This window comes from Drosophila serrata, unplaced genomic scaffold (genome assembly GCF_035046125.1).
Source record: "Drosophila serrata isolate PLE 108 unplaced genomic scaffold, ASM3504612v1 contig_359, whole genome shotgun sequence".
In the NCBI taxonomy this organism is placed as follows: domain Eukaryota; kingdom Metazoa; phylum Arthropoda; class Insecta; order Diptera; family Drosophilidae; genus Drosophila; species Drosophila serrata.
The window spans coordinates 318,363-329,981 of record NW_028257257.1 but is presented as its reverse complement, the minus strand read 5'-3'; the positions used below and the strand labels follow the sequence as shown (position 1 = coordinate 329,981).

Genomic DNA, 11,619 nt, shown 5'->3' with positions numbered 1-11,619 from the left:
GGTCCCGATTTTATGAATGACTTTCGTGACTTTCGGTTTATTGGTTATTATCGTTAAACGGATATATGTACATACATGGCATTTACTGTATTATATATATGGATCAGATAAGGTGCTCATCACTTAGTGACAGACCCCGAACTTGTAGATGACTTCGTGGCTGTAACTCTCGCCGGGCCTTAGAATCGTTGTGGGAAAGTTGCTGTGGTTCACAGAGTCCGGAAACTTTTGCGTCTCCAGACAGAAGGCACCGTGCTTGGTATACTGCGCTCCATCCTTGCCAGGAATCGGCTTCTCGCCACGCTCCACATCCGGCATAAAGTTGGAAGTGTAAAACTGCACGCCTGGTTGATTGCTCACCACTTCCAGCCAGCGTCCGGTGGGCGGATGTGTGGCCCTGGCCACCTTGGCCAACGGTTGCGGCGGACTGAATGTCACACAGAAGTTGTCATCGTATCCGCGGGCTGGCTGCAGCTCCTTGAGACGCTCTCCCAGGTTGCTGGGTACGCGCAGATCAAAGGATGTCCCATCCACAGGTGTGATCTTCCCGGTGGGTATGGAATCCTTATCCGTTTCAGTGATACCATAGGCATTAATCTCGATGGTGTGTTCGTAAAGACCATTGGCGCCGGCTTTGTGGCCAGCCAGGTTGAAGTACGAGTGATTGGTGAGATTCACAGGCGTCGGTTTGTCACTCTCAGCCGTCATCCGGACATGCAGGCAGTTATCCTCGCTGAGAGTGAAGCTAGCTGTCGCCTTCACCGTGCCCGGATATCCCTCGTGTCCATCGGGATTGGTGTGCGAGAGGGTCACGCCATCCTGCCGAACCGAAACGACCTCCCAGTGGGCCTTGTCAAAGCCCACGAAACCGCCGTGAAGCTGGAACTTGTTGTCCCGATTCTTGGACACCTCCACCACCTTGCCATCCAGCTCGAAGCGTCCGCCTCCAATGCGGTTGCACACACGTCCAATGGTGGCACCAAAATACGGATTCCGCTCGCTCTGATAACCCGCCAGGTCATCAAAACCGAGCGTCACGTCATCCAACTGGCCACGGGAGTCCGGGGTCTTTATGCTCGAGATGATGGCACCGCGGCTGATCAACTGGACGGACATACCGCTGCCATTGGTCAAGGTGAAGCGCTTGATGTCCTCCTGTTTCTTAGTGAACGGATTTACGGCGCCGGTGGCGAAAACATCCTCGGTGACGTTGACCATGTTGTGGTGGCACTGGACGCAGTTGTGGAATTAATTGCGAGTGCCAAGTGCAATTCGTTTTTATTTGACCCTCTAAACCACGTAGAGGTTAATCAACACTTGGTGTGCAATTGTGTTTGTTTAAATTATCGCAAAAAGCCGCAAACAAAAACACAAGCATATGTTAATTACGTTATCACAAGGCGTCGCTGGAGAGAATTCTGATAAAGGGGATGCGAAACAGCTCAGGATTGAGTGGAGGTCTCTTTTTAGACATACAAGTTACTTTAGATAAGCTGTAGATTACTTTTCTTCAAGTTTGTTTTCACTTTTTTTCATTAGCACTGCTGATAATTCGAGTTTTAAATTGCAAGAGCTGCCACCTTTTTAAAACTGCTTAAAATGTAAACAAAGGCGTAGGTATTTTAAACTGAAGGGTCTTTTTTTATAAATACATATATATAATTTTTTATAAGATAATGATAACTGTTTATTGTTTATTCTGCAATTCCTTAAATATTTATTTAAATTCATACCAATATGTATTTTACTAAGTTTAAAAAACTCATTTTCAAAAATACCGCCTTATCCCACAATACACTAGCGTGTTTTGACAGCCCTGTCTTTAAAAAAAACCAAAATGTACGAGACTGCCAACTTATTGCACCTTTGAACAGGGTTGGCAGCGCAACAGGTTGGTTGTTTATTGAATTTGGTTTGGTGGACTTTATGTTTGTTTAGCAAATAGAAAGCTAACCGGCTCAAATCCCTTCCCCGAGCTGACAGAGAGCGCAGTGGAAAACGCAACAAGGCCGACCCCGCGATAGCCCCCATCCAGGAACCAACAGCAGGAAACGCGAGATTCCCCCCAAAATGCAATCGACGTGGCAGAGAGAGCAGATAAATTTAATACTTCCACTTGCCCTGATTTGTTGTTGTCTGCTCATTGACACGGCCACGGCACAAGAGGCACAGCAGCCATGGTACGAAAACCTGCCCGCTGTGGCCATGGATTACAAGGTGGGTGTGGGGGTAGAAGGCGACTCTGTGTGGGATCCTAATCAGCGATCTTTGTTTTCCTTTTCCAGGTCCACATCGATGCTGGCAAAGAGGATTGCTATCACCAGTATGTGCAGGCGGGAGCCACCTTTTACGTGTCGTTTAGCGTGAGTTGAGGGTTTGGAATACTAATGAAAGAGTAGCTTATCAAAGAAACCTTTCACTTTTTCCAGGTGGTCCGCGGAGGAGATGGCATGGCTGGCTTTGCGGTCAGGAATCCTGCCAACGAGGTGGTGAAGCCCTATCAGTGGCAGGCTACCGCGGACTATACCGACCAGGTCTCACCCGGTGGCTACTATTCCGTGTGCATTGACAATCAGTTCTCCCGCTTCGCGGGCAAGCTGGTCAACATCTATATCACCGTGGTGAAGTACGATGCCTGGGACAAGTACGCCAAGGAGATTGAACAGCTGCAGCTGAATATGCAAAACTTTACTGTGAGTTAAACTGGTTTTTGGGTTACACCCATGGGAAACTCACGTTGATCTATGTTTTTCAGGCCACCATTGGCACCGTGGAGCGTAATATCAACGATATGATGGGATATCAGGCGCATAGCCGGCACCGCGAGTCGCGCGATTATGCTTTGCTGTTGGACAACAATGCCTACATCCAAACCTTCTCGATTAGCCAAATTGTGGTCATATTGATCACATGCTCAATACAGGTAGGAGACGAATTCTGCCAACTCAGCTTTATTATGTATTAATTTATCGCTTACATTGCAGGTCTTCTTTGTGCGCAAACTGTTTGAAGTCAAGGCGAACTCCAAGAGCCGCATTTAGACTTCGCTCATCTGCCTTTTTTAATGCTCCAATTCTACATTTCCAAGACAGGACACCCTTTCGTTCGTTCGTTTTTTGTAATTACTTCTATCACTGGCTACAGAGATCAAGTGTAACTAAGCAAGACTTTCTACGTATTTCCGACTTAGAGACAGACAAAACTTAATGTGATAAGTGTACGATTGTGTGTTTTGTTCAATTAAAATATTGAATCATTTTGTATTTTAGTGGAGTTTTTTTCAAAGGAAGTCCTTACTATAAGAGGCCGGAGCTTATTAAGAGTTGGTGTGTTGATTTACTAAAAGCTTTTTAAGGATACATGGCTTTTGAGAAGCTTTTTTCCTGCCGTTAAGCCTTGAAAAGTATATAATGTGTTTGAAAAAGTTGTAATTTAATTCAAGATGTTTTTTATTGTACTTAATATTTGTAGATCATGAAAGATACGCTTAAAAGTCTTTACAAAAGTGTGAGTTCTTGGGACACCTTTAATCCCTGAAACTCATTAGCGTAATCTTAGATTTGTGCGGCTCTTCACCTTGCGAATGTGAAGCTGGTAAATTAATCACCGAGCCAAGTCAATCCTGTTGCTTATCGCAAATTATCCTGTGCCAGTCACGACCTTAAATCATGTCACCGTACACAGCACAGTCGCTTATCTAAAAGTCATTTAACACATGTGCCCCGCAGGAGAATGGGATGTGGGATTGGGTGTGTGTGTGTGTGTATGATGCTCCTTTAGCAGCCACTGGCATGTTAATTATATCCTTTTTGGCAGAGATCTTGGGGCCGCCTTTTGTGGCTACTTTTGCACGAAATTAAAACGTTATTATGTGCCAGCGCTTATCTGCGGGCCTTAAAGCGCCCGCAAAACTAAGGTCCTAATGGCCTCACACACACACAAACACACACACAGCGAGGCACATGCTCTTTAACTGTTTTAAACGCCATTGTTAAAATATTGCTCATACGCACTTCCGCCCAAAATGGGGTCTTCTCTCCACGGCAGCACTAATGATGCCCAAGCACATCCACAGGGGAATGTTTTTAAGCTCCGCCCACCAAAAGCAGAGCCAGAGGAAGAAGCAGGAGCAGGAGCAGGAGCAGGACCCGGTAGAGAAGCAGTAGCAAAAGCTGTAGCAGCAGCAGCAGCAGCCGATGACAGTGGCAGATAAAAGGCCAGCGCCAAGTGGATGGAGGTGGTGCTAGCATCGAGAGCGCGCCTGCGCGTCCCACGGACGGGACGTTGGGGTGACATCCTTTGCTATCCTACACCCCAACTCCTCCTACCCACCAAGCTATATGTACTTGTGGGAGGAGTGTGTCGCCATCTTTGAGCGTGTGCTGGTGGACGGGATGATCTGGCCGCCACATTAACTTGGAGTGCGCGCTACCAAGTGCAACACGTCGCGGACGACATAATAGCGGTACTTTGCGGTCTAGATTCGTCGGTCACACGTCGTCAATATCCCGGGGAGACCTTTCTTGGGTCAAACAGGCAGGCACAAAAACAAACAACAGCCAGCAGGAGCAGCAGGACACGGGCCAAAAGGGAGGAAGTTCCCACAAACACAAACAAGACACACGGTGCAAACGGTGCAAGACTTGGACACATACGCCCAGCTTGTTGCTGGCCATGTGGGCGTGGCAACTACAAAAAATAAAAACATATAAGAAAGCAGGGAAACAAGAAAAGCCCACACACAAACGTACAAACTCGCATGTGTCCTGCCAGTGTGTCGCGGAAATTTTTGTGCGGAAATTATAGAAATTTCGCTTTTTGATTTCATTTTCGTTCCGCTTTCGTTGCTCCCCCCAACTCCCTCTTCCTGATGCACCTGTGCGAAATGCCCAAGGAACTGGTGCCAGCGCCAGAAACAGAAACAGAACCAGAACCCGAGTCCCAGACCGAGACCGTCGCTGCCGTCGGTGTCCAGTTGGCGGTGTCCTTGCACTGACAAATTTCCTTGCATATCCGCTTCAGAACTACGGAACTACAGAACTGCAGAGCTACACACACTCACACCTGAGGGAAACCCCATTTGCGTGGCGCGTCGCTGTCGCGTTCACTTGTCGCATATCCGTCGCCATTTTGACAATAATTTCATTTCCGGCCTGCAATTTGTACGCACTTGAGTGGAGTGATTAACGTACCACAAAAACGTTAGTGAAGTGTCAACGATCGCAAGTGCTGACCATCGGAAGTTTACAAAAATCGAATCAAGGAGAACAGCAGAGGAAGGAGTCTTATTTTTTGGATAAACTTAATCACAGAAACAGGCACAATCCTGAGGTGAGTTTCGATTAGAACATGGAATAAATATAATAAAATTAGGCGGGGAAATGAAATAGTGAAATAAATCTTGAAGTTTTCGATTTATAATCCTAACTGATGACTTTTACGAAGAAACCAGCAGAACAAAATCATATTGCAAGAGAGAGATTATACTCTGAATTAACTAAAAAGAAAAGTTATTCAGGTTTATTCAAAATATATATTCAAAATATTTTTTACTTAGTCATTGGACCTGGATTGAGTAAGAAATTATTTATAAACCAAAAGAATCAATATTAAATCTATAGTTTTAGAAAAAATCAATTAAAAATATATTTTCCTACTATATAAATATAAATTGTAACTCTATTTATAAGATTTACATTTAAATTTCTTTAAAACAAGACGATTTCTTTTATGTTTAATGGAGAAACACCTTAAAGTTTGGTAAATTCTTTACTAAAAAGTATATTTTTATACCCTTTCAAGGTGTTATAATTTTAGTCAAAAGCTTGAAACGCAGTGAAGTAGTCATTTCCGACATTATATGTCACATATATTCTAGATCAGCATCAAAAGCGGAGTCGATCTAGCCATGTCTGATGGAAAAATAAATTTTTCAATTTTTTTTTCAACTTTTTCTACATTTTTTCTGAATTAAAATGGCCAAAAAATTGATAAAAATTTAAGTTTTTAGAAACTGTAAGTCCAGTAAGCAGATTTATTAACGTAATTAAAACTAACTTAAAAAAACTTTCCGAATTAAAATAAAGTCTTTTTTAGGCAAGTTATGCATTTTTAAAATTTTTACGTACCGAGAAAATTGTCATATAAAAATATTGCTAAATATTGATTCAAAGAATGCGAATCTTTTAGGATTAAATATTCCCGAGCTTCCTTTCATGTTATAAAATAAAACTACATTTAATGTTTTTAAAATACTTGTAAAAATAATAAGTATTCAGAGCGATTAGTGAAACAAGTTTCTCTAAGCATATTATAAATACTCAATATTATATATATTTAAAAAAAACTTAAAACTTTGCCGATGGAGTTTAGGATATTTAAATCAATCAGTCAATTATAAATGTAAAGAAATTCTTGAATAATTGAATAATTGGAATTTAATTTAACCCTTTTCAGCATTTTCTTATAATTTCATTCATTTTATTAAGTAATTTTCATTTAGCAATATTATACTTTTTCCTTTAAAATGCATAGTTATTCCCAATAAGATTATTTCTTATTTAGGTATGAGATGACCATCTTTTAAGAACATTTCTTTCTTTTGCTGAGAAAGCATTACATGATTTTATTTGAGTTAAAAATTACACATCTTGCATTATGCCCCGTAATGCGATTTGTAATTTCTGGTTTATGATGATAATCACGGTTCCCACCCCTTCAAAACAAGCTCGTTTCATTGGAGGCATTAATCCCACCCTCAGAGCAATGCCACAGCTTATGTTTTCGGCTAATCGAATTAGCAGACTTGGAACGGAAATATGCACAAGCCAGCAAACAGTGCAGAATCATCAGCCAGTGGCTCGGTAATTATATAGCTCACCAGTTCCATTGGCCGACGACTGGCGAAAGCATTCAAAATTCGAAATATTCGGAATGCATGGCATTAAAGAAATCTTACAAACCATTAAAGAGCAGCCAAACGTGCGGCCTCTTAATTAAAAGATCTACGGGGGGATTACACCATTAACAGCTGTCGAAGAGCCGAATGGCACATCAGCACGCGTTTTTTGGGTACTCGGGCCCATCTGCAGACCGACTTCCTGGCATCCCGCTCGTATTTCCGGTGTGCGCGCGTTCAACGCTCGTCGCGATTGTGATAAGTTTGCAGCACAAAAACGGGAGAGAACGCAAATGTCTGCCTGTCGCCTGCTAATGTTTGTTTCTTGGGGAAATTTGCTTATGTTACATGCAAACCAGAAAGGACCTTCTTCGGCAGCGAGAGAGAGTCCTGCTACAAAATAATAAATAATAAATGAGGCGTGTGCAGGCCGTTTATAATGTCTGACAACGCACAGAGCTGCTGATGATGTTCTATAGAGATGCCACCGATCTGATAGCATTAAAGCCATCTCTGTTTCGATTTTTTCGGGGGGAGAACCTTAAAGCCCGGAGACAGGACCAGTCGCACGTTGTGTGTGTGTGTGTGTGTGTGTGTGTGTGTGTGTGTGTGTGTGTGTGTGTGGCATAAATTTCGTTGGCATAAATCAAAATCCAGCAACTTCCGACGAGGGCAGAGTGCAAAAATTTGCATGCCCTGGGCCCCAGTGTTTGCTGCTAACTGCCAGAGACTGGCCGAAAAGGGAAAGGCACCAACAGTAGAACCAACAGTAGAACCGGCAGAACAATGGTCCGTTGGACATTTGGACATGGCCGCCACGCTCAAATGGCCGCCACCCACGCACAGCTCGACGCTCGTCGCTCATACGCAACGTTGGCCCAGTCCAAGAGGCCGGGACTGTACCCACAATAAATAACAAGCCAGATAATTATGCACATCGTGTGCTTATATCTAAGGGAGCTCCACAGTTTCAAGCAGCCACTATTAATTATGTGCAGGCCCATGCAGGAGGATTGGGAAACTCGAATAACGTGTTGGAGTTGCGGCAATTAGAGCGTTTCTTTGGCCCCAACGAGAAACTAAATTAGTTTAAAATTGCAGTCTTTAATTGTGGGGCTTGCGGCGTTATGATTTATGAATATCTAGTTCTGTAATTTGCCATGAGGTGAGTGATGGAATGTTGTTTGAGATACTTTAAAGTAATTGGAACCAAAGGTTATGCTGGTTTTTTTTTTTTCAAGTAAACTAAGGAAATATTACTTTTACACAGGATTTAATTTTAAAAGTTAATTAGAAATGTAGAAATATACTTTTGAAATTAAATACTAGCCTAATATAATGAAGAAAATTCTACATAGTTTCTTATTTACGATATAAATTTGTATATTACTCTGTCATATTAAGAAAGAAATTAGCAAAAGTATAAGCTAATATAATATGTTCACAAAAATAAGAAACAGCAACCACAATTCCTTTTTTTTTCAGTTAATAAAGTGTATTCTAGAGGTTTAAATAAATGTCCAGAACTAGAGCTTGTATTAAATAACCTTCCTTTAATTTACATGACAAGTTTTGTATTATCATTATCCGATAATATAAATATTTAATACCAGTTTTTCTCATAATAATAATAACTCCTAATACTTTAATTTATTTACTCCCCCTGTAGAGTCAAGTGGAATCCCTTGTTTAGCCAACAGCCAGCCATTGAGGCTCCCCAGGCGTGCGCCATGTACGAGAACTCTTGTTCGTATCAGACGGCGCTGGACCTGAAGCGAGTCTCGCCGCCCACTCTCGCCCAGGTGAAGACGGAGGACTGCCTGACCCTTGGCCAGTGTTCGCCGGACTGGACCTCATACCGCTTCCATCAGTCCACCTTCGAGCAGCTGAAGCAGAGCGTGGAGAAGGCCAAGGCGGCGCTGCAGGATCGCAGCAGTTTCTTTGGGGCCACCAGCGCCTTTAGGTGAGGAGCCTCCTTATTAAAGTAATATGTATAAATAAACGACTTTGAAAACCTGTCCTTTCCATATTTTCCTTTCCAGTGACATCTACTCTAGCCAGCGCTTGACGGACACCCTTGACACCCTGCCCGTTCAGTCCGGGAATGGAGCTGGCAATTGCCTCGGCCTCGCCCACAATCCCAATGTTGGTGTGGGAGTGGGCGTGGCCGGTGTGCTTAACTACAATGCGGTCAGCAGCAGCACGGCCGGAGTCCTGGGCAGCAGCAGCAGTAGCAGCGGCGTCGGCGGCCTTGGCAGCGGGAGCGGCGTCCAGCGACACCGGCTGGACACTCTGCATCCTGCAACCGCCGGCTGTTCGCCCGCCGGCACTCAGCACGGCGTCATCACATCCAGTGCCGGGCAAGTGGCATCCGGCAGCCTGGATGCGGTGAGTGCTGCTCCAGCGCTGACATCGCTGGCAGCATCCAGCACATCGCATGTGGAGCATAAAGTTCGGGCAGGTAAGCAAAGGTTGATAACGCCAGAATAATGTAATGTATTATTGATATTATTTTACTGTTAAAACTTAGCAAAATACATTTTATTGCTTTGTGAAATACATGTAAATCTTCGCCCAACATTTTTCTTTATGCAAAAGGTTCTTTTTGTATACCCTTGCAAGGGCATTATAATTTTAGTCAGAAGCATAAAACGGAGTGAAGCAGTCATTTCCGACCCTATAAACCATATATATTCTTGATCAGCATCAACAGGCAAATATATATAAAAATTATATATATATTTTAAAAATTCAATTTGGTTATGCGGATTTATTAAACTATAAAAAACTAGCACAGAACAGCTTCCCGAATAGAAATTAATGTTTTTTTGGCTTAGTTATGAGTATTTTAAGCTGTGGGTTGTAGGAATATAATATCGACCCAAAGAATGCGAATATGTATACCCTGCAGGGTATTATACTTTCATTCAGAAGCTTAAAAACCAGTGAAGGAGTCATTTCCGACCCTATAAATCGTATACATTCTTGATCAGCATTATTAGGCGAATCTTTCTAGCCATGTATTCCTACATGGTAGGAAAGAAAACAATTTTTTCGCAATTTTTTCCCCAACATTTTACATTGTTTAAATTTTATAAAGTTAATAAAATTTGAATTTTTTTTTAATTTTAAATTGAGTATGCAGATTTGTTAACCTAATAAAAACTAGCATAGAAAAGCTTTTCGAATTTAAATTAGTGTGTTTTTGACTTAGGTATGATTTTTTTAAAGTTTGATGTGTCGAAAAATGGTCCTATGAAAGAAATGTGAATATTTTGAGCTTAGTTATGATCGATTTTATTCGTTTATTAACAACACAACTTATTTTCAAATCAATTTTATTGCTTAATATTTTAAATTAGACTTCCGGCCTTTTATATATAAGAATATATATTATTTTTTATTATTTAATATAAGCAAAAACATATTCTTTAGTGCACCAACCAACCCACTGACCTTCTCGCAATTGTCTAGCACAAAAATGTCAACGAAATGGCGGAAAAACAAATCCTGCGCTTCCGGCCAAGGCAAAACGAACCCAGAACGGTTGGGAATATACGAAAAAAAAAGAGAAAAAAAAGAAAAAACCCAAACCCCGACAGTCGAAAATGTTGTGCCACAAAAGTGGCAAATTTCGCGTATTTATTTAAACACATCCAAGCAGCATATGTTAGCCAATGGCCACCGCCTCCCACAGACCGCCAAATATGTCCGAACCCGTAACATTTAATGGCCAAAACAACGGCCAAAAACCGCGACCAGCCATGTACATAATTCTGCTGGTTGTACTAACAACAAATAAAACAAAAAACAAAAAAAAGGGCCAAAAGATTGTGCAAAAAATTTAAATTGAATTATCCATATAAACGCTGAGGTCTCTCCGGGGTCCTCGGCTTTTCCTCTGGATATTTTTTCCTTTTAGGCATTTTTGCTTTTGTTTCGGTTACATATTTATCAATTTAAGCCGGGGCCAGCCAGGATGTGGCTTATAATGTGGCCCGAAGCTGCTACTGTTGACTGTTTGCCGCGGTGGTCCCTGCCAGCTTTTGATAGAAACATCAAAAACCGAACAATTTCATCGCGTGCCTGGCGAGAGTTTGTTATGCCGCCTCCGTTCCAGTCAACTTGTCCATGTCCATTTATTTCTATAAGAAAACTTTAGTCCTTTCTGTGTTCTCTTCACTTTTTTTTCGGTTTTTTTTGGCAAATTTATGTCCTGTTTCTGCTTCGGTTTCAATTAGACAAGGCTGACTTGTCTGTTAGTTGGCCGAAGGACGAGCAATTCTTGGCTCAAAATTGAATAATAAAATTCTTCCTTGAGCCTGTCGTATCTCGTTTTACTTTAATCGCAGATTTAGCCACATTATCCTTTCTATAAAGTCCTTTCCCAGGAGACAAGTTCTCAAGTTTTTCCTTCGCAAAGACTGCTAGACACAAAATGGCCGCCTCCACTCTCTCGACTCATCCTTTCTCATCTCTCGGCGCGCGCTCAAGCAAATATGAAATGAATCCTTTTTATCCTGCCCCATCGTCTCTGGCTGTCTCTTTCTGTGGCTGCTGTCAAGCCTTAGCTGAGTTTTTGTCGCTGCCATGAAAAGATTTTGTCATGCGTAACTCATTATTTTTTGCTTAAAAGACGTTTGGCTCACAGAGGCAGAAGCATAAAAAATAATTACACTTTGCAGCCAAGTCAAGGAGAAGTATACATACTTTTAGGGACG

The 11,619-nt window shown here is 42.1% G+C and overlaps 3 protein-coding genes across 3 annotated transcripts in view; 2 read left to right on the top strand and 1 right to left on the bottom strand.

Annotated features, from left to right (window-relative positions):
• Positions 1–8: 8 nt before the first annotated feature.
• Positions 9–1,594, bottom strand: LOC110184750 (galactose mutarotase). The gene has a single exon (XM_020953380.2). The coding sequence runs from the start codon at positions 1,216–1,218 to the stop codon at positions 124–126; it is 1,095 nt and encodes a 364-aa protein (XP_020809039.2). The 5' UTR covers positions 1,219–1,594; the 3' UTR covers positions 9–123.
• A 263-nt stretch (positions 1,595–1,857) lies between these two features.
• loj (p24 family member logjam) lies at positions 1,858–3,263 on the top strand. The gene is made up of 6 exons (XM_020953369.2): positions 1,858–1,891; positions 1,977–2,217; positions 2,286–2,363; positions 2,430–2,693; positions 2,756–2,923; positions 2,985–3,263. Exons 2-6 carry the CDS (start codon positions 2,071–2,073, stop codon positions 3,039–3,041), a joined length of 714 nt encoding a protein of 237 aa, XP_020809028.1. The 5' UTR covers positions 1,858–1,891; positions 1,977–2,070; the 3' UTR covers positions 3,042–3,263.
• Positions 3,264–4,408: 1,145 nt separating this feature from the next.
• Positions 4,409–11,619, top strand: part of LOC110184747 (DNA-binding protein D-ETS-3) — a 33,691-nt gene continuing 26,480 nt past the window's right edge. The window contains exons 1-3 of the mRNA XM_086838690.1: positions 4,409–5,331; positions 8,568–8,861; positions 8,941–9,359. Coding sequence (XP_086694816.1) covers positions 8,629–8,861; positions 8,941–9,359 — 652 coding nt within the window. The 5' untranslated portion in view covers positions 4,409–5,331; positions 8,568–8,628. The remainder of the gene's footprint in view (positions 5,332–8,567; positions 8,862–8,940; positions 9,360–11,619) is intronic.

Bases quoted from the DNA above. Each gene is read 5' to 3' on its own strand.
- LOC110184750 (XM_020953380.2), bottom strand. From the start codon at position 1,218: ATGGTCAACGTCACCGAGGATGTTTTCGCCACCGGCGCCGTAAATCCG.
- loj (XM_020953369.2), top strand. From the start codon at position 2,071: ATGCAATCGACGTGGCAGAGAGAGCAGATAAATTTAATACTTCCACTT. The intron at 2,218-2,285 runs GTGGGTGTGGGG...TTCCTTTTCCAG, and splicing joins CTGTGGCCATGGATTACAAG to GTCCACATCGATGCTGGCAA. The intron at 2,364-2,429 runs GTGAGTTGAGGG...CACTTTTTCCAG, and splicing joins CCTTTTACGTGTCGTTTAGC to GTGGTCCGCGGAGGAGATGG.